General features: G+C 44.8%; 1 protein-coding gene across 1 annotated transcript in view; it reads left to right on the top strand.

Moving 5' to 3' along the window:
* The window catches only part of LOC128046311 (solute carrier family 23 member 1-like), a 61,182-nt gene that overhangs the window by 35,391 nt on the left and 2,871 nt on the right, over positions 1–22,920 (top strand). The window contains exons 5-10 of the mRNA XM_052638414.1: positions 10,347–10,528; positions 12,208–12,328; positions 13,514–13,670; positions 14,342–14,595; positions 22,126–22,290; positions 22,667–22,775. Coding sequence (XP_052494374.1) covers positions 10,347–10,528; positions 12,208–12,328; positions 13,514–13,670; positions 14,342–14,595; positions 22,126–22,290; positions 22,667–22,775 — 988 coding nt within the window. The remainder of the gene's footprint in view (positions 1–10,346; positions 10,529–12,207; positions 12,329–13,513; positions 13,671–14,341; positions 14,596–22,125; positions 22,291–22,666; positions 22,776–22,920) is intronic.

Genomic DNA, 22,920 nt, shown 5'->3' with positions numbered 1-22,920 from the left:
GAATATACTATCTAGGTTGGTCATAACTTTCCTTCCAAGGAGTAAGCGTCTTTTAATTTCATGGCTGCAGTCACCATCTGCAGTATTATGCAAATCACCTGTGAGCTCATAGTTAGTCTATGACCTGTCTATGACCTTTTAATCTTAAAGTTCAGACAACAGACCACGTCAAAAATGTGCCAGCATCACTGTAGGTACTGGCTGCTTTCACAGTGTCCATTCTTCGTTGTCCATTCAGTACAGCCCAGTATACTTTGGGTCTAGCTTCATTAGATGTGCTCAGTTGCATAGAATCAACTATGATGCCAGCACCCCTCATCCCAGATTGAAGATGTATCTAGAAGTATGACTAAGAAATCATTTTCTTATTTCCATTTTAAACACAATGGGCAAAAGTAGCATTATTTGATGGAAGATTTGGTGACTCCAATTCTTTCTTCCACCATCTTCTTTTTTTCCGTGATGAGCCCTTCTCAACCCATTTTCTTGCTCCTAGAGGGGGTTTTGAGTTTTTCTCCCCTAACTTTTAATAGTGGGCAGGAAAAATAACATTGCTAAATCTTCCTTTGTGTGTCCTTTCCCAAGGTACTTTCACATGATTTAATAAATATATTGTCACTGGATTCTTTCCACTGGGTAGGATGCACCCTGAAAAACACCAGACTTTCCAATCCGGCCCATAAATACCATCAGAATACCAGCAAGTCAAGTTAAATTGGTTCTAGTATTCCATCTTAAGGAACACAACCAAAGCTCTAGTCCTGGAAAAATAAGATTTCTTTACCCTCTGCTCCAATTGCTCCACTGGAGACTCACTTTTGTGCCCCATTTTCAGCTTGAGCTTCCACTGTGTTACCCTGCAAAGCCTGCCCTTCCTGCCTTTGTTACCCACATTTTATTGCTTCAAGCACATATTCTAATTTTGCAGTAATTTTGCTGCTTTGGAGTACAGTGTCATGAAATATGAAAAGATCAATTGATATTATATTTCTTGGTCCATTCCTGTCATGTTCATGCTGTGAAAAGTGATCCTTGAGCTGTTTAATATATAAGCTGATCTTCATGGTAATTTCAGTCTGGGCTGCTAGTCTCTATATTGTAGCCTGGGCTGGGGCTTCAGTGATAGGATAGGCAACATTCAAATCAGAAACACTGTCCATACCAGGTTTTTCTTGTTGTCATTCAGTCAGTAAGTCATGTCTGACTCTGCGACCCCATGGACTGCAGCAGGCCAGGCTTCCCTGTCCTTCACTGTCTCCTGGAGCCTGCTCAAACTCATGTCCACTGAGTTGGTGATGCCACCCAACCATCTCATCCTCCTGTCCTCAATTGTTTCCCAGCATCAGGATCTTTTCCAACGAGTAAGCTCTTCACATCAGGTGGCCAAAGTATTAGAGTTTCAGCTTCCAGTGAATATTCAGGGTTGATTTCCTTTATTGACTGGTTTGATCTCCTTGCTGTCCAAGGGACTCTCAAGAGTCTTCTCCAGCATCACAGTTCTCCAGAACCACAAGGTTTTTAAAGAGTGTTAAAAACCTCCCCTACTCTGTGGACTGTCCGGTTCGGGCAGCCTACCAGCTCTGTGATGGGCCGTTTATCCTCATGTTCTGCCACCAGAGGCACCTGTGCCCACCACTGTCATCAATCAATCAATCATTGTCATCAATCTGGATCATCCTGGGAAACACAAACAATGTCAGATAGAGATGGAGATTGTGCAGTTTGTGAGCCCACGTGTGCATGGCTTGTGACCCAAGGTGTCATCTCCTGGACCCTAGTGACTACATTCGAAGTCATACTTCCCTCCTCTTTTTTAAGACACAGGGACATTGATATGAACCACCAGTATCTGAGATTTGAATATTAAGTCCTATCCCATAAAAGGTGAAATTTCAGTACAGCCTCTCTGACTGACTTGCCAGACCAAACTGCTAGTCCATTGGCCACAGCTTGAGAACCTAAAATTCTAAAGGGATGATTCTGGGTAATTTCGTGTCCACTGGCACATCACACGCACTGTTCATTCGCTGGACTTAGACTTGCTTTCCTTACTCCATCAAAGCCCTTCTACTGAAATGTTACATTCAGTCTCAGTCTTTCTCAGGTGGATGAGCAGTACCTTCAGCAAGACTCCAACTTGCTTTTTGAATTCAAAGACCCACATAGTGAGATCCAAATCTTGGTTGCTAGAGTTAGATTATCTTGTGAAGTAGTGTCCACCCAAGGAAGGCAGGGACTGTCACTTTTTCATGGATCTTATGAACTCCTCCTTGTGTAACTGTGTTTTCTTCTCCTGAATGTAACTATTTCCTTTTAATCAGCAAGTTATGTTGATGAGACTTAGCATGCACGCATGCCCCTTCCTTATTTGAATGTCTTTCTGACAGCATTCAAGATATCATTGAGATTTCTGATCTTGGAGTTATTTGGTGCCAGTCAGTAGTGCTCTAATTCCAAGCAGTGCCAAGTAGCAGACTAGTTAGGAATGGCCTTTCAGAGGGAGAGTGGTTGAGTAGTTCCTTTGGGCCACCTCTGCACCAAATGCCCCACTCAGAGCTGAAGCATCTGGCATCTGCCAGGGTCAGCCCTCATTCAGTGTGGACTCAACCACCAATACTTCTTTTATCTCAGGAGCGCTGTGCTGGTTGGGATGCTGGTCTGAGACCAGTCTGAGCCATAACTTGTGAATTTCAGCCAGAACTTTCTGCTGTTCTTCCCTTTCAAAAACAGCCTTTCTGCACATGTCTGTGCTCTGATGTGCAGTCCAAGAGCACGCCAGATGCGGATGTACTTCAGTGATCTATCAAGTCCTTGTGCTTCCTTTCTTTTCTCAAGGTGGACTCAGATTTAACAGGGGTTTTTAATATTTAATAAACTTTTCCATGTAGATCTAGACCAAGACATATCTAAGGATTTCACTTGTCAAGCTGGTGGGCCCTGGATTTTTGCCAGGTCAATTGGCTAACCTTCAAATACCATTTGTCAAACTTTTTTCAAAGCATGATGTATTTCTTCTTCAGTGCAGCCTATTTGTATTATATCATCAATAGCATGAGTCACAAAACACATGTGGTTTGAGGTTTGGTTTCGTTTCTGCTCTCCCCCAGGGAGGCAATACTTGGCTTTGGTAAATGCAAATTAAAACTAAGCAAAGAATAAGAAGCGGAAATTTTAATTAACTATCAAGTTAAGAAAAAAAAAAGGGGGGGGGTGGATTTATTTGAGCCAAACTGAGGATTATAACCCAGGGAGCAGATTGTCAGGATGCTCTGGGAACTGTTTCACCTGTTAGAAGTCAAAGGCATCAGTTCAGTTCAGTTCAGTTCAGTCGCTCAGACTCTTTGCAACCCCATGAATCGCAGCACTCCAGGCCTTCCTGTCCATCACCAACTCCCGGAGTTCACTCAGACTCACGTCCATTGAGTCCGTGATGCCATCCAGCCATCTCATCCTTGGTCGTCCCCTTTTCCTCCTGCCCCCAGTCCCTCCCAGCATCAGAGTCTTTTCCAATGAGTCAACTCTTCGCATGAGGTGGCCAAAGTACTGGAGTTTCAGCTTTAGCATCATTCCTTCCAAAGAAATCCCAGGGTTGATCTCCTTCAGAATGGACTGGTTGGATCTCCTTGCAGTCCAAGGGACTCTCAAGAGTCTTCTCCAGCACCACAGTTCAAAAGCATCAATACTTCAGCACTCAGCCTTCTTCACAGTCCAACTCTCACATCCATACATGACCACAGGAAAAACCATAGCCTTGACTAGACGGACCTTAGTCAGCAAAGTAATGTCTCTGCTTTTGAATATGCTATCTAGGTTGGTCATAACTTTTCTTCCAAGGAGTAAGCATCTTTTAATTTCATGGCTGCAGTCACTATCTGCAGTGATTTTGGAGCCCCAAAAAATAAAGTCTGACACTGTTTCCACTATTTCCCATGAAGTGATGGGACCAGATGCCATGATCTTAGTTTTCTGAATGTTGAGCTTTAGGCCAACTTTTTCACTCTCCTCTTTCACTTTCATCAAAAGGCTTTTTAGTTCTTCTTCACTTTCTGCCATAAGGGTGGTATCATCTGCACATCTGAGGTTATTGATACTTCTCCTGGCAATCTTGATTCCAGCTTGTGTTTCTTCCAGTCCAGCGTTTCTCATGATGTACTCTGCATATAAGTTAAATAAGTAGGGTGACAATATACAGCCTTGACATACTCCTTTTCCTATTTGAAACCAGTCTGTTGTTCCATGTCCAGTTCTAACAGTTGCTTCCTGACCTGCATACAGATTTCTCAAGAGGCAGATCAGGTGGTCTGGTATTCCTATCTCTTTCAGAATTTTCCACAGTTTATTGTGATCCACACAGTTAAAAGCTTTGGCATAGTCAATAAAGCAGAAATAGATGTTTTTCTGGAACTCTCTTGCTTTTTCCGTGATCCAGCAGATGTTGGCAATTTGATCTCTGGTTCCTCTGCCTTTTCTAAAACCAGCTTGAACATCAGGGAGTTCACGATTCACGTACTGCTGAAGCCTGGCTTGGAGAATTTTGAGCATTACTTTACTAACATGTGAGACGAGTGCAATTGTGTGGTAGTCTGAGCATTGTTTGGCATTGCCTTTCTTTGGGGTTGGAATGAAAACAGACCTTTTCCAGTCCTGTGGCCACTGCTGAGTTTTCCAAATTTGCTGGCATATTGAGTGCAGCACTTTCACAGCATCATCTTTCAGGATTTGAAATAGCTCCACTGGAATACCATCACCTCCACTAGCTTTGTTCGTAGTGATGCTTTCTAAGGCCTGCTTGACTTCACATTCCAGATTGTCTGGCTCTAGATGAGTGATCACACCATCGTGGTTATCTTGGTCATGAAGATCTTTTTTGTACAGTTCTTCTGTGTATTCTTGCCACCTCTTCTTAATATCTTCTGCTTCTGTTAGGTCCAGACCATTTCTGTCCTTTACCGAGCCCATCTTTGCATGAAATGTTCCCTTGGTATCTCTAATTCTCTTGAAGAGATCTTTAGTCTTTCCCATTCTGTTGTTTTCCTCTATTTCTTTGCATTGATCGCTGAAGAAGGCTTTCTTATCTCTTCTTGCTATTCTTTGGAACTCTGCATTCAGATGCTTATATCTTTCCTTTTCTCCTTTGCTTTTCACCTCTCTTCTCTTCACAGCTATTTGTAAGGCCTCCCCAGACAGCCATTTTGCTTTTCTTCATTTCTTTTCCATGGGGATGGTCTTGATCCCTGTCTCTCGTACAATGTCATGAACCTCATTCCATAGTTCATCAGGCACTCTATCTATCAAATCTAGGCCCTTTAATCTATTTCTCACTTCCACTGTATAATCATAATGGAATTGATTTAGGTAATACCTGAATGGTCTAGCAGTTTTCCCTACTTTCTTCAATGTAAGTCTGAATTTGGTAATAAGGAGTTCATGATCTGAGCCACAGCCAGCTCCCAGTCTTGTTTTTGTTGACTGTATAGAGCTTCTCCATCTTTTGCTGCAAAGAATATAATCAATCTGGTTTTGGTGTTGACCATCTGGTGATGTCCATGTGTAGAGTCTTCATCAGAGTCTTCATAGTCATATATATTTTTGAGAAAAAAGATCATACGTTAAAATGACATACTGATATTTCATGTAAAGTTCACCAGGTATACATTGTCCAGGTAAGCGCATAGAAGGGAGCAGCAGGTCACCATGACTCCCAACAGAGCTGAGGAAGAACACTATTCTTTCAAGAGTTATATTGCTACAACCTAGAGAGGTGGGATGGGGAAGAAGATGGGAGAGAGGCTCAAGAGGGAGGGAACATATGTATACCTATGGCTGATTTATGTTGATGTTTGGCAGAAACCAACACAATTCTGTAAAGCACTAATCCTTCAATTAAAAGATAAATAAATAAAAGAAGTTACATTGTTAGCATCAGAAGAAAGAAAAAAAAACTGCTTTACAGTTTATCTGGCCCTTCCGTCTTTGAAGAGCTCTGGTTAATGTGTAATGTGGATGCACACTGCATTTTGGGGAGGGAGGAGGCCCAAACAAACAGGAGGAATTTAATATTTCATTTTTTTCCTGTCTTCCTTTGTTGTTGTTGTTCAGTTGCTCAGTTGTGTCTGACTCTGTGACCCCATGGACTGCAGCATGCAGGCCTCCCTGTCCTTCACCATCACCCAGACTTTGCTCAAACTCATGTGCATCGAGTCGGTGATGCCATCCAACCATCTCATCCTCTGTTGTCCCCTTCTCCTCTTGCCCTCAATCTTTCCCATCATCAGGGTCTTTTCCAGTGAGCCAGCTCTTTGCATCAGGTGACCAAAGGATTGGAGCTTCAGCTTCAGCATCAGCCCTTCCAATGAACATTCAGGATTTATTTCTTTTAGGATTGACTGGTTTGATCTCTTTGCAGTCCAAGGGACTCTCAAGAGTCTTTTCCAGCACCACAATTCAAAAGTATCAATTCTTTGGTACTGAGCCTTCTTTATGGTCCAGCTCTCACATCCATACATGATGACTGGAAAAACCACAGCTTTGACTATACGGACCTTTGTTGGCAAAGTAATGTTTCTGCTTTTTTATTATGCTGTCTAGGTTTGTTGTAGCTTTCCTTCCAAGGAGCAATCATCTTTTATATTTAATTTTTTTTCTTGTCTGCCTTAAAATATGAATTTTATTTCATCAGTTTCTTTACCCTGATCTGCTAGATGCCAGGGGCACAATTTCCCTTTCAGTTAGACTTACTGAGAACTATAATTCCTCTTTTAAAAATTTAGTTTTGGCTGGGCTGGGCCTTCGTTGCTGCGCATGGGCAGGCGGGGGCTGCTCTCTAGTTGTGGTACGTGTGCTTCTCATTTCAGTGGCTTCTCTTGTTGCAGAGCGTGGACTCCAGGGTACCTGGGCTTCAGTAGGGGAGGCACGTGGGATCAGTAGTTGTGGCTCCCAGGCTCTAGAGCACAGGTTCAATAGTGGTGGCCCATGGACTTAGTTGCTCTGCGTCATGTGGGATCTTCCTGGATCAGGGATGGAACCCATGTGTCCTGCATTGGCAAGTGGATTTTTCGTCACGGAGTGACCAGGGAAGCCACAAGAAGTAAAATTTCTTATGCAAGAATCTCTTGCCTTCGTACTATCTGAGAAGAAAGATCCAACAAGTTAATTTGTCTCCTCTCCTGCCTGAGCTCTTCTGTTGCTCAAATCCTTCCTGTGTTCTAATGACATGGCTGCTCTAACACTGTAATAGTCAGAAGCAGTTACCCTGTTTTGAGGACGCAGTATTAGTAGTAAGAGGATGTTGAGGGATGTGGGTCATGCTGAGCCTGCACCGAGCTCAGGATCCCAAGTGACAGACATAACTGTGTTTTCTTTAGTATGTTCACCATTCTTGTGTTTCTGAGTCCTCTAAAGCAAGAGTCAGCAAACTGTGGCTCTTGGACCAAATCTAACCTGTAATCTGTTTTGTGCTGTGCTCAGTCATGTCCGACCCTTTGCGACCCTGTGGACTGTAGCCCACCAGGCTCCTCTGTCCATGGGGATTCTCCCAGCGAGAATACTGGAGTGGGTTGCTATGCCCTCCTCCAGGGGATCTTCCCAACCCAGGGATCAAACCCAGTTCTCCTGCATTGCAGGTGGATTCTTTACTGTCTGAGCCACCAGGGAAGCCCAAGAATACTGGAGTAGGTAGTCTATCCCTTGTCCAGGGGCTCTTCCTGACCCAGGAATCAAACTGGGGTCTCCTGCATTGCAAGTGGTTTCTTTACAAGCTGAGTTACCAGGGAAGTTACTCAATCTGTTTTTTACTCCTTACCAATTAAGAATAGTTTTTACATGTTATTTATTTCTTTATTATTGGCCACACCATGCTACTGGGTGTGTGGTATTGAACCTTTGCCCCCTGACATGGAAGGGTGGAGTTGTAACCACCGGACCACTGGTTTTTACATTTTTAAATTGTTTAAAATTTAAAAAAGAATATGTGACAGAAACTACATGTGGCCCACAAAACCTGAAATGTTTACTATCTAATCAGTTACAGAAAAAGTTTGCCAACCCCTGCTCTAAAGCACAGGGCCCAGGGTACGGGTTCCTCTTGCCCAGATCCAGAACAGTAGCCTCCACTATTTCTTTCCCACATCACTTCCAAGTGTCTGAGAGTGAGCACAAACCCAGAGTCTTAGCTGTGGTATTTTAGCTCCATCTGCTGGTCCAGGGTTTTTCACCAGTGCTGTAAACATGGGAAAGTTTTTGCAAGTTTCAACTTCCTTTCACTGATCAATAGATTGGTTTAATTCACTGAGCTAGCCTATTGGAATTCAAGGTAGATTTTTCCATGTTCCACTGGGTTATGTTTATTTACACACATCCCAAGTCTTGAAACCACCAATGGTTAGCAGTCCAACTCTACATCACAATAGCAGCCACAATGAAAGTGAGGCAAATACAGGATCAGTAGTCATGTCATTTCTTTCTGGGAGATAAGAAGTGATAGAGAGGACAGGTGAATAGTCATTATAAGAAAATGGTGGTAGGGAAGAGATGGCGAGCTCAGGTTTCAACACATTAGACCAATTCAAACTTCACCTTCTGGTATTATGGTGGTTTAAAAAATTTTATATATGTGTGTATGCTTATTTATAAGTGAAATGAATGACAGCAATGATAAAATGGCTAGGTGGGAGAAATTAGGATTCTTTTGTTACTATAAGTTATTCATGCGACTCAGGAAGTCGTATAGTGTTATTTGAAAGTGGACTTGAGTTCACTGTAAATGTTTATTGCAAACTCTAGGGCAACCACTAAAGGGAAAACAAAGGATACTAGTTATGCTAAGAAAGGAGAAAAAATAGAGTCATATAAAAATATCAGTTAAAACCATCAAAGGCAGAAAAAGAGTAGAAGACAAAAAAAGAAGTGAAGGCCAAGGGCAACAAATGGAAAATAGTAATGGATATGGTGGATATTAATCCAACTAGATCGATAATTACTTTGAGCATCATTGCTCTAAAGGCACTGATTAAAAGACCAGAGATTGTCAGAGTGGATAAAAAAATGAGACCCCACCATATGTTGTCCAGATGAAACCTACTTTGATTATTAAAAAATTTTATTGGAATAGAGTTGATTTACAATGTTGTGTTAGTTTCAGATGTACAGCAAAGTGAATCAGTTATACATATACATATATCCACCCCTTATGTATAGACCATTACAGAGTACTGAGCCATGTTTCCCATGCTATGCAGCAGGTCTTTATTAGTTATCGGTATTATATATAGTCGTGTGTATATGTCATCCTCAGTCTTCTAATTCACCTCTCCCCTGTCAGGGGATCTCTTATCCCCTGATAACCATAAGTTCGTCTGCTACATCTCTGGCTCTATTGCTATTTTGTAAATAAGTTCATTTGTACCCTTTTAAAAAAGATCTCTATATAAGTGATATCATATTATATTTGTCTTTCTCTAGAAACCTACTTTAAATATAAAGATACATGTAGATTAAAAGTAAATAGATGGAGAGGAATATACTATATTAACACTAATCAAAAGAAAGCAGGAATCAGACTTCTTTCTTTTCTGGGAAATCAGACTTCAAAGCAAGGGATAAAAAGGAAAGTGTAACACCCAAATAAGTAAAGTAAAAAAAAGAGAAATAAACTCAGTGAATCCTATAGCTCAGGGGTTGGCAAACTACAGCCTATGAGCCAAATCTGGCCGGTTGCCTGTCTTCTGTTTGTTTTTTGAATAGCTCGCAAGCTAAAAATGGGTTTATATTTTAAATGGTTGAAAAAAATCAAAAGAAGAATATTTTATGACAAGTCCAAATTGTACAAAATACAAATTTCAGGCCCTGTCCATGGAGTTTTATTAGAACATGGGCAAGCTCATTTGTTCCCATCTGGTCTGGAAAAGTTTTGACTGAGCCTGACAGCCCACGGAACCTCAACAATTCACTCTCTGTCCCCTTTGCCAGCCTCTGAGACAGAAAGTAGGAAACCAGAGAAAAGTAAAGCAGCAAGACGGTCAATACACTACTGGGTAACACCAGTATTACAAGTCATCAGCATTATCACCATGATAACCTTGAAGTCTACTTTCTGAAAAACTTCACATAAGGTGAAAATGTCCAACAGACAGTTGGCAATAGAGGACTGGAGAGAGGAGTGAGGTTAGAGCTCACCTTCCGTTGTTTCCTTTAGGGTCCAGCTTTGCCCCACGCCCTGCCTCTGAAGGTACCACCCATCCCGGTGGGCTGGGCTGGGCTAAGGCCCCGCCCCGCCGCAGGCCCCGCCCCGCCGCAGGCCCCGCCCCACCGTGGGCTCTCAGTCAATGAGCCCCACTCTTCCTCTTCAGCTGCAGGGAGCCGTCATGGTTGCCTCCTGTGTCCAGATGCTGGTGGGCTTCTCCGGCCTCATTGGCTTCCTCATGCGCTTCATCGGCCCCTTGACCATTGCTCCCACAATCTCCCTGGTGGCCCTGCCTCTCTTCGATTCCGCGGGTGACGACGCCGGGATCCACTGGGGGATTGCTGCCACGTAAGTACCCTCCGTGGTGCAAGGGCCATTTGAGTTCCCTCTAGAGGAAGGTTACCCAGTTAAAAGAGTGAGTCCTGGATATTGGCAAGCTCAGGTGGTTTACAAGTACTTTCACGAACATTTGTTGTTGTTCAGTGGCCAAGTCGTGTCGGACTCTTCGTGACCCCATGGACTGCAACATGCCAGGCTTCCCTGTATATCTCACCATCTCCTGGAGTTTGCCCAAGGTCATGTCCACTGAATAGATGATGCCATTCAACCATGTCATCCTCTGTTACCCTCTTCTCCTTCTGCCTTCAATCTTTCCCAGTGTCAGGGTCTTTTCCAATGAGTCAGCTGTTCGCATCAGGTGGCCAAAGTACTGGAGCTTCAGCTTCAGCATCTGTCCTTCCAAAGAGTATTCAAGGTTGATTTCCTTTAAGATTGACTGGTTTGATCTTGCTTTCCAAGGGACTCTCAAGAGTCTTCTCCAAAACCACAGTTCTAAAGCATCAATTCTTCAGCACTCTGCCTTCTTTATTGTCCAGCTCTCACACCCATACATGACACTGGAAAGACCATATCTTTGAGTAGATGGACCTTTGTCATCAAAATGATGTCTTTGCTTTTTAACACACTGTCTAGTTTTGTCATAGCTCTCCTGCCAAGAAGCAATTGTCTTCTAATTTCATGGCTATGGTCACCATCTGAAGTGATTTTAGAGCCCAAGAAGAGGAACTCTGTCACTGCTTCCAAATTTCCCCCTTCTATTTGCCATGAAGTGATGGGACCAGATGACATGATCTTAATTTTTTTAATATTGAGTTTTAGGCTGACTTTTTCCCTCTCCTCTTTCACCCTCATCAAGAGGCTCTCTAGTTATAATACCTTAAAAAGCAGTGAAATGGCTATTTAGACTGTATTATTACCATTTATTTGTTATTAGTCCTCACAGACAATGAGTTCATCACAGGCAGTATCTAAACATACTTAGTGCAGGGTTCACAGATGGCTGATGCTACCTGTCCCTTGCCTCCTAGGTTTTCACTGAGCAAATATTTGTACACCTCCAGCTCCTGGGAAAGGTACAGAGACATAGCCCAGCTCTCATGCATTTGGTAGTTTAGCAGAGGGTTAAGACTTGAGTCCAAGTACCTGTGATACCATGAGACAGTGATGAGGGTCCCAGAGTGTCAAGCTTGTTCAGGGAATGGGGCAGTGACAGCCAGCTTGTGGGGGATGGAGAGGACAGGGGAAGAGTGTCAGGAAGGCTTAGGAGTTGGGTGGGGAAGAGGCCCTTAACATTTAAACAGAGGGCAGGAGGAATTTGGCAACAACAGATGGATGTGTTCATTCACTCTGACCTCAAGGGCCTGCAGGACCTCCTGGGAGAGAAGATGGGCTTTGAACCTGGCCTCATCGGCTCCAGTCTGGATCTATGCAGCTGTCATGCTCATTTCTCAGGTCCCAAGGGATAGTAGTCCTCTGCCCACTCTTCCTCTTCAGCCACCGGCAGCCTCTGAAAGGGGCCCGCCCACCTGTTCCCAGCTGGCAGGATGCAGAGCAGGGCCTAGATGAGGACCTTCCTAGCACAGCCCCCCCTCCCCAGACCCAGGGGCACACGGTGGCCCAGCTTCCTGGATCCTCGCTCTGGATGAGCCCCAGCTCGCCAGGTTGGGTGTGGTTTGTTTCTGTTTCAGGACCATCTTCCTCATCGTGCTGTTTTCTCAGTACCTGAAAAACATCGCAGTGCCCGTGCCCGTTTATGGACGAGAGAAGAAGTGTCACACCTCTAAGTTCTACCTGTTTCAGGTCTTCCCTGTAAGAAGCACTCCCCACCCGCCGCCATTCTTAGCTGACTCACCTGGAGAGTGAGGGGCAGCCTCTTGCTCACCCAGATGGTCCTCAAGTCAAATGCTCTCTACCTGCAGTGGCCTCTCCTCCTCAGCCTCCCCTAACTGCTCCTCCCCACCCTGCCCATGGGTGGTGGGAGCATTCGCTTAGTGCCCTACAGCTCCTCCCCCAATGCTTCTCTCCTGCGGGAGCAGAGAGCTTGCCCCAGGTTGCTACAGTGGTGGTCAGTGTGGGACAGCTTCCTCGTGTTTCCCGGGACGTCCTCAGAGCATGGCCCTGGCGGAGATAGCCAGGATCACCACTGTGGGTGCAAAATGAAGGGCCAAGATGCTTAGGTTCTTTCTCATTGGTTCTTTCTCATTGGTTCCTGGATGATTCAGATGGTGCTTCCTTTTTCAGAGCCTTCTCTGTTGAATTTGTTCCAGTCTGTCAAGCAGGCGCAGTTGCCAACCCCATAAAGGTGTTTTCAGGTTTGATTCACCTATGAACTACATTCTGCATTATAAAAAAAGATACTTCCATATAATGATCTCATTGATCCTTTTTCACTTGGGAACATTGCTAAAAATACAGATTTCTGGAGTTCTACCACCAGAGATTATAAATCAATACATCTGAGGATGGGAGGGGGATTCAGGATTGGGAGCTCATATACACCCATGGTGGATTCATGGCAATGTATGGCAAAACCAATACAGTATTGTAAAGTAAAATAAAGTAAAAAAAATAAATAAATAAATACATCTGAGGACCCCACTTTAAGAAATCCTGCTTCAGGCTCTGCAGAGCAATGGCTGAAATTCCATTGTACAGATGAGCAAACTGAGGCTCAAGGAGTTTGAAGCAAGTCATGTGACCAGCAAACAGTAGAAAGGGAGTCAGCTTGCAGTCCTTCTGACCCAGGCCTTGTCCACTTTCCTAGACATTTCTGCCTCTACCTGGCATAAGGTCTCCCTCCGGTCTATTGTCTGTGTCCCTTCACTGCGTTACTCATCCACTGACACGCAGATTTCTGTTACTGGAAGGGTTCCTAATCCAGCACTTCCTCACTTTGAAGAGCTTTCCTGAATTCTCTCTTTTGCCCAACCCTGCTGGGAGGTGTGGACAGGGGCAGGGAGTGGGACCAGGTGTGAAAGGCACCTCCCTCCGCAGGTACTGCTGGGGCTCTGCATCTCGTGGCTGCTCTGCTTTGTGCTCACAATCACCGAAGCCCTCCCTTCAGCACCCACAGCCTACGGGTACCTGGCCCGCACTGACACCAAAGGCAACGTCCTGAGCCAGGCTCCGTGGTTTCGCTTCCCTTACCCAGGTAATGAGAAGACTGGGCCCTTATTGCCTGGGACACATGCTTCCTAGGTCTGTCCATGGGGCTCAGGGCACCAGAGCGGGTGGTGAATAGAGCCAGGTGGTGGGGGGAAGAATCTTCTCCAAGGGATCTGACAACAGCCAGTGGTGGGGAAAAGCACAGAGGAACCCTGACCTCTAGCCAGTATCTGGGTCTCCTCCTGGACTTGGTGGGTCCCACACAAGGGAGGCTCAGGACTGAATGAGAACATTTCTGGGTTGGAGGTCAAGGCCATCCGTTAGGCCTCTTCTGGTCTGCTTTCCCTGCAGTTCTTGGCTCAGGTTGTGTGAATAAGCACGTTTCAGTGGTGATAGGCAGGGGTGGCCTCATGGGCTAGGGAGCTACGGCCTCCCTGAGTATCTTGACTTCAGAATGCTTCAGGGCCTTCCTGGGAAAAGACCAGGTTGCTGGCTGTTTGTGGGCACTGTGACCTCAAGGTCAGGGCATCTGACCTACCCTCAGGGAGGCACGGGTAAGGCAGGGGTTCAGGACAAAGTCTCAGGACAGTTGTGGGGATGGAAGACGTGTTGCCCAGTTTTTAAAGCCTTCTGGAGAATCCTCTCAGAAAGAAATTATTTGGGGTCCAGCAACCTGTTGTCTTCTGGGTTAATATTCCCTCTGCATTGCATTTTCAGGTCAGTGGGGCCTCCCCACCATCAGCCTGGCTGGGGTCTTTGGGATCATTGCAGGGGTAATCTCCTCAATGGTGGAGTCAATAGGCGATTATTATGCCTGTGCCCGCCTGGTGGGGGCACCACCCCCTCCGAAGCACGCCATCAACCGAGGCATCGGCATCGAGGGCCTGGGCTGCCTGCTGGCAGGGGCCTGGGGGACAGGGAACGGCACCACCTCCTACAGCGAGAATGTGGGCGCACTGGGCGTCACCAAGGTAAGGCTGCAGACAGTGGTCCATGGGTGTGTGTGTGTGGCAGGGGTGGGTAGTGGGTGTGCAGGCTAAGTGCCTGGATCTGTCATCCATGTCACAGTCTCTTACTGTCGCTGCAGCAAATCACCAAACCCTTAATGGCTTTCGCTAACCCAAACTCAGCATCTTACCGATCTGGAGGCCAGAACCCCAACACAGGTCTCACAGGACTACAGTAAAGGTATTAGCGGGGCCACATTCCTGCCTGGAGGCTCCAGGGGAGAATCCATTGCCTTGCTTTTTCTATCATCTACAGGCTCCCCACATCCTTGGCTATGGCCCCTCTCCCCCGTCTTAAAGCCAGCAACATTGCATCTCTCTGACCTTTCTTCCTTTGTCACGTCTCCCTTTGACTACATCTGGGAAAGACTATCTGCTTATGTGGGTATGTGTAATTAGATTGGGCCCACCTGGGTAATTCAGGATGCTCTCTCCATCTCAAAATCCTTCAGTCCCCTTTGCCATGTGAGTTTTGGGATCAGGATGTGGACATCTCTGAGGAGCCATTATTCTGCTTACTGTTCTCAACCTTCTTGGTTGCGGTCACCTGTACCTGCATGTCCCAAGGGTACCTCTTACTCAGCATGGCCTCTGTGATGTTCAGTCCACGCCCCTGTCTTGCCTCTCCTCCTTGTCTGCCTTGTCCTAGTGAATTCACCCAGGGCATCCTTATCGTCTCTGTCATGTACCCCTCACAGTGGATTCTGTTTTCTCAGTGTGCCTGGGGCCCTCCTGTCCTCTTTTCTCCAAGCAGGACCACAGCTTGATCAACCATCTGAACATGGCAGCATCCCTAACTATCTCTTCCCAGGACCTTGCCCATCTCTCATCTAGCTGCCACGTGGCTGCCCAAGGATCTTTCTAGAACCCAATTAAATTAGTCCCTACTTAAAATCTCTTCTGAAAAAAAAAAATCTCTTCTGGGCTCCCATTTTCCACAGGAAAGCCCCATAAGTTCAGCACGAATTCTTCAAGTGGGTGCTTTCTAAGAAGGCTTAGAAAAGAATATTATTACAATGTTGCTTTCCTGTCTGCTTCAGTGCAGAGGTGCTGGTGTTTCTCAGAACAAGGGAAGTCAGCTTTGGAGAATACAGAGCCTGCTACTCATTTCCCTTCTCTGCATTTTCTGATCGCTCCCTCAGACCTATCCACCTCTGTATCTGCATGACCTCGGGCCCACAGTGGGAGCTAAAACGTGTGAGCAACAGCAGAGCCAGCACCCACCCCTGGAGCAATTGACACCATGGACGCTTGGGTATTTTCCCAAAGTTTCCAAACCTTTAGTGCAAGTGAAAGGGATGTTTTTCCATGTGAGGACCACTGACCCACACAGAAATATAACAGGAATGGGCTATATGAGTAAAAGGCAGCAACTATTTTTTCTGCTAAAGGAAGCAAATATCATGCAGAACAGAAAATTATACTCAATAAATGGAACAAAAATTTTTTTGATGTATAATTTCTAAATTAAGGCTGTTTGGAGTGTCAGACTTTATTTTTTTAGGCTCCAAAATCACTGCAGATGGTGATTGCAGCCATGAAATTAAAAGACGCTTACTCCTTGGAAGGAAAGTTATGACCAACCTAAATAGCATATTCAAAAGCAGAGACATTACTTTGCCGACTAAGGTCCATCTAGTCAAGGCTATGGTTTTTCCTCTGGTCATGTGTGGATGTGAGAGTTGGACTGTGAAGAAGGCTGAGTACCGAAGAATTGATGCTTTTGAACTGTGGTGTTGGAGAAGACTCTTGAGAGTCCCTTGGACTGCAAGGAGATCCAACCAGTCCATTCTGAAGGAGATCAACCCTGTAATTTCTTTGGAAGGAATAATACTAAAGCTGAAACTCCAGTACTTTGGCCACCTCATGTGAAGAGTTGACTCATTGGAAAAGACTCTGATGCTGGGAGGGATTGGGGGCAGGAGGAAAAGGGGACGACCGAGGATGAGATGGCTGGATGGTATCACTGACTCGATGGACGTGAGTCTGGGTGAACTCCGGGAGTTGGTGATGGACAGGGAGGCCTGGCGTGCTGCGATTCATGGGGTCTCAAAGAGTCGGACACGACTGAGCGACTGAACTGAACTGAACTGAGAGTAGAAGGAAGGAGCAGGGAAGAAAGGTACATGCTGCTGCTGCTGCTGCTGCTGCTGCTGCTAAGTCGCTTCTGTCGTGTCCGACTCTGTGCGACCCCATAGATGGCAGCCCACCAGGCTCCCCTGTCCCTGGGATTCTCCAGGCAAAAACACTGGAGTGGGTTGCCATTTCCTCCTCCAATGCATGAAAGTGAAAAGTGAAAGTGAAGTCTCTCAGTCGTGTCCGACTCTTCGTGATCCCATGGACTGCAGTCCACCAGGCTCCTCCATCCATGGGATTTGCCAGGCAAGAGTACTGGAGTGGGGTGAAGGTACATGAGCAGGCTGCAAATCCAGTTGTTCAGTTGCTCAGTTGTATCCTACCCATTGCGACCCCATGGACTACAGTTCAGTCCAGTTGTTCAGTCATGTCCAAATCTTTGTGACCCCATGGACTGCAACATGCCAGGCTTCCCTGTCCATCACCAACTCCAGGAGTTTACTCAAACTCATGTCCATCGTGTCTGTGATGTCATCCACCCATCTCATCCTCTGTCATCCCCTTCTCCTCCCACCTTCAATCTTTCCCAACAATGGAGTCTTTTCCAGTGAGTCGGTTCTTCCTATCAGGTGGCCAAAGTATTGGAGTTTCAGTTTCAGCATCAGTCCTTCCAGAGAAGATTCAGGACTGATTTCTTTTAAGATTGACTGTTTGGATCTCCTGTAGTCCAAGGGACTCTCAAGAGTCTTCTCCAACACCACACTTCAAAAGCATCAATTCTTTGGCAATCAACTTTCTTTATAGTCCAACTCTCACATCCATACATGACTACTGGAAAAACCATAGCTTTGACTAGACAGACCTTTTTGGTGAAGTAATGTATCTGCTTTTAATATGCTATCTAGGTTGGTCATAGATTTTCTTCCAAGGAGCAAGCATCTTTTAATTTCATGGCTGCAATCACCATCTGCAGTGATTTTGGAGCCCAAGAAAATAAAATCTGTCACTGTTTCCATTGTTTTCCCATCTATTTGCCATAAAGTGGTGGGACCGGATGCCATGATCTTAGTTTTCTGAATGTTGAGTTTTAAGCCAACTTTTTCACTCTCCTCTTTCACTTTCATCAAGAGGCTTTTTAGTTCTTTCCTTTCTGCTATAAGGGTGGTGTCATCTGCGTATCTGAGGTTATTGATATTTCTCCTGGCAATCTTGATTCCAGCTTCTGCTCCATACAGGTTGGCATTGTGCATGATGTATTCTGTATATAAGTTAAATAAGCAGAGTGACAATATACAGGCTTGATGTACTCCTTTCCCGATTTGGAACTAGTCCGTTTTTCCATGTCTGGTTCTAACTGCTGCTTTTTGACCTGCATACAGGTTTCTCAGGAGGAAGGTAAGGTGGTCTGTTATTTCTGTCTCTTTAAGAATTTTCCAGTTTGTTGTGATACACACAGACAAAGGCTTTAGCATAGTCAGTGAAGCAGAAGTAAATGTTTTTCTGGATTTTTCTTGCTTTTTCTGTGATCCAGTGGATATTGGCAATTTGATTTCTGGTTACTCTGTCTTTTCTAAATTCAGCTTGTGTATCTGGAAGTTCACGGTTCATGTACTGTTGTTGAAACCTGGCTTAGAGAATTTTGAGCATTACTTTGCTCTCATGTGAAATGAGTGCAATTGTGCAGTAGTTTGAACATTCTTTGGCATTGCCCTTCTTTGGGATTGGAATGAAAACTGACCTTTTTCAGTCCTGTGGCCACTGCTGAGGTTTCAAAATATTGGCATATTGACTGCAGCACTTTCACAGCATCATCTTTTAGGATTTGAAACAGCTCAACTGGAATTTCTTCACCTCCACTAGCTTTGTTCGTGATGCTTCCTAAGGCCCACTTGACTTCACACTCCAAGATGTCTGGCTCTAGATGAGTGATCACAGCATTGTGGTTATTGGGGCCATTAAGTTCTTTTTTGTATAGATCTGTGTATTCTCTCCACCTCTTCTTAATATCTTCTGTGTCTGTTAGATCCATACTGTCCTTTATTTTGCCCACCTTTGCATGAAATGTTCCCTTAGTATCTCTAATTTTCTTGTAGAGATCTCTAGTCTTTCCCATTCTTTTGCTTTCCTGTATTTGTTTGCATTGTTCACTTTCTTATCTCTCCTTGCTATTCTTTGGAACTCTCCATTCAGATGAGTATCTTTCCTTCTCTCCTTTGCCTTTCACTAGTTATTGGCTCTCTCCTAGTTGGTGGGGTGGGAAGTGGGGGACAAGTGGTGGTGGCGGGGGAGGAAGTAGGTTGGTCAGAGACTTCCCATCACTTCTCTAGGGTGTTGTAGCTTCCAGCCCAGATGTTAATCCTGAGACCAAAAGAGGCCCAGGGCTGCATGGTAAATTCTGTGGTGGTAGGATTTGGGAGGACCTGCCGCTTATGAGATCATCAGTATATCCAAAGGGCGTTGGTTGAACCTGACAAGTTGATTTATTGTGCTTAGATTCATGCTTAGTTCCCACAGTTCATTGTTAGGGCTGTAAACAAAACAGAAGTTTCCTTTGATGTGGTAAATTCTTTTTTTTTTTGATAGGCAAGAAGTAGATTTATTAATATAGGATAATTTTAAGAGATGCAGCGGGCACGCGAGGGAGGCCTGCTGATGTGGTAAATTCTTATCAGATGTTTTCTTATGAAGTCAGGTAAATAAATTGTGCTCATGGGCTTCTCAAGGCAAGAATACTGAAGTGGTTTGCCATTCCCTTCTCCAGTGGGCCATGCTTTGTTAGGCCCTGAATAGCAGGGGCACGCCCTTCAGCCACTCCATGTGGCCCAAGGACGTGACTGGTGCCCTGGCTGTGCCACTGCTGGTCCTCGCTGAGCGTGTCAACCTTCACCAGCCACCAGGTGGCAGTCAGTGGCCAATGTGCTCTTAAGCTGGGAAGAAAAATAAGCAAAGGTAAAATCTGCTACTTTTATCACTGCACTAACAGACTTCAAGTTGTTGACACTGGAGTATCTTAAAATTTTTAAACATTGTGGTAAAAGAATAACGTAAAATCTACAATCTTAATATTTTTGAAGTGTGCCATTCAGTACTATTAAGTGTATCCACAATGCTGTGCAACAGATCTCCAGAGCTTTTTATTCCTATCAAACAAACTACCCTGGAGTATCATTTTAATGTTTTTGTTTGTTTCTTTGTTTTTTTTTTTTACATTTTGGCTGGGCCACATGGCATGTGGGATCTTCGTTCCATGACCAGGGATGACACTTGCACCCTGGGAAGCCCTGTCAAACATTGCCCATATACGCATGGACTTATTTGTGGGCTCTCAATTCTGTTCCCTTGGTGTACGTGTCTATTTTTATGCTAGCACCATACTGTTTTGATTACTATAGTTTTGTAATATAGTTTGAAATCAGGAATTGAGATGCCTCCAGCTTTTTCTTTTTCAGGATTGCTTTATCTATTTGGCATCTCTTGTGCTTACATAAGCATTTTAGGGGGCTTCCCTGGTGGTTCAGATGGTAAAGAATTCCCCTGCAATGCAGGAGATCTGGGTTTGATCCCTGGGTTGGGAAGGCTACCCACTCGTAGTCTTGCCTGGAGAATCCCATGGGCAGAGGTTCCTGGTGGGCTACAGTCCATGGGGTTGCAGAAAGTGGACACAACTGAACAACTGACACTATACTATTATATATAAGCATTTAGGATTTTTTTTCTATTCCTGTGAAAATGCTGTTGAAAATTTGATAGGGATTGCATTGAATCCGTAGATGGCTTCAGTAATATGAACAGTTAGCAATACTAATTCTTCAAGTCATGACATAATATGACTTTATGCATTTATTTGTGTCTTCTTCACTTTCTTTCATCAAAGTCTTATAGTTTCCACCTCCTTATTTAAATTCATCTTTAAATGTTTTATTGTTTTTGATGCTATTATGAATGGGTATGTTTTATTTCTTTTTCAGATGTTTTATTATAAGTGTAGAAAAATGTGACATTTCTGTATGTTGATTTTCTATCCTGTAACTTTACTGAATTCACTGTTTCTAACAATTTCTTAGTGGAGTCTTAGGATTTTCTACATATGAGATCATATCATCTGCAAATAAAGATAATTTTACTCCTACCTTTTTTATTTGGATGCCTCTTATTTCTTTTTCTTTTTCTTTTTTTTGCCTTTTATTTCTTTATGTTACCTGGTTCCTATGGCTGTGGCCTTCCGGTAATATGTTGAATAGGAGTGGTGAGAGTTGGCACCCTAGTCTTGTTTCTGATCTGATCTTAGAAGAAAAGTTTCCACCCTTCAGCACTGAGTATGTTAGTTGTGGGCTTTTTATATATGCCTTTAGGTACATTCTTTCTATATTTGATTTGTTGAAAGTTTTTTTTAATCAAGAAAGGATGTCCAATTTTGTCCAGTGCTTTTTCTGCACCTGTTGAGATGATCATATATTCTCACCTTCTATTAATGTGGTGTATCACATTTATTGATTTGCATATGTCAAGACATCCTTGCATCCCAGAGATAAATCCCACTTGATCGTGGTGTATGATCCGTTTAATGTGCTGTTAAATTTGGTTTGCTAATATTTTGTTGATAGTTTTTGTATCTATATTCATCAAGGATATTGGTCTGTACAGTTGACCCTAGAACAATACGGGAAATGGGGTGGGATTAGGTGCACCAACCCTCCTCGCAGCCAGAAACCCTTGCGTCACTTACAGTCGGGTCTTGGTACATGTGGTCCCTGCATGTCCGTGGTTCCATCCTATCTGTGGTTCCACATTCACAGTCAGCCTGCTGCGGATTGTTCAGTGCTGCAGCGTTTACTGCTGGAAAATATCTGCATGTGAAGGGAGCTACACAGTTCCAAATCATTGTTCAAGGGTCACCTGTACTTTCTTTGCTTGTAGCGTCCTTATCTGGCTGTGGTACTGCCAGGGTAATGCTGGCCTCCTATAATAAGCTTGCGAAGTAAGTATCATTAATTCCACCTGATAAATTTGAAGGCTGATATTTGGAGAGGTTAGATAACATGCATAAAGCCGCACAGATAGTTAAAGGCAGAGTTGGAACTGGCTCTCAAACCCCATTCTTAAGCATTGGGCCACTCCTTCCCAAAAGAGACTTCTTGCCACTTCTTCACAAAAAGATGCCCAGAGAAGGAGCACTGGAGTCTGGACTTGAAGATAGGTATGAGAGCAGCAGAGAGGAGAGGAGAAGGCAGAGGCCGGGACCCCAGGTCACACCCTCATCCTTTCCCTAGCCCCATGAGAAGTAGAGGGGGGAGTCCTCCTGCAGGTCCCCTGGAGCTGTTGTTTGTGATTCCCCAGGAAGAGCACAGAGGTCTCCAGGGCATGTGGCCTGGCTGGAGCTCAGCCACCGTCTGTATCCCTTCTTCCTGAGTGCTACAGGTAGGAAGCAGGATGGTGATTGTCGTTGCGGGCTGCGTGCTGCTCCTGATGGGCATATTTGGGAAGATCGGGGCTGCATTTGCCACCATCCCGACACCTGTGATCGGAGGCATGTTCCTGGTGATGTTCGGGGTCATCACTGCCGTGGGGATTTCCAATCTGCAGGTGAGGAAAGGCACCCTTGGAAAAGCAGCAGCATTGCATCTCCTGAGAGGAGCCCATGGGATGGAGATGAATGGAACAGGCTGGGGACAGGGAGAAGGCAATCCTCCAGTCCCAGCAAATGCACCGGCGCCAAATGGAGGGAAGAAGTAACCAGGAACATCCAAACTCTGAAAAACAAAATTGCATCCGTTTGGATTGGATTATCCAAACCACTCAGCTCCCAGGGTCAAGGGGGAGTTGGGACTTGACTGAGAGCCTGTGCCCTCTGAATCCAACTTCCCCCTCCACCCTCCAGTGATGGGCGAACAGGGGGCACTTTGGAGGGGTGCTTGGTGTTCAGTATAGGTGCTGATGGCTCCGGGCCTCTCTCTTGCAGTACGTGGACTTGAACTCATCCAGAAACCTCTTCATCTTTGGCTTCTCCATCTTCTGTGGGCTTGCCATTCCCAACTGGGTGAACAAGAATCCAGAGAGGCTCCACACAGGTGATTCTCCATCTCTAGACTGTGACCATTCCAGGAGCAGAGCCAGTGGGGCCCTTGGTTCCCAGGAATTCCTGTCACTTCTTTTAAAGTAACTATAGTCACCATGTTGTACATTACATCGCCATTACTTATTTCCAGTTTTGTT

The sequence above is a fragment of the Budorcas taxicolor genome, chromosome 4, assembly GCF_023091745.1.
Source record: "Budorcas taxicolor isolate Tak-1 chromosome 4, Takin1.1, whole genome shotgun sequence".
Lineage (NCBI taxonomy): Eukaryota > Metazoa > Chordata > Mammalia > Artiodactyla > Bovidae > Budorcas > Budorcas taxicolor.
Note: the sequence above shows the minus strand (reverse complement) of the source record. Positions and strands in the feature narration are given on the sequence as shown.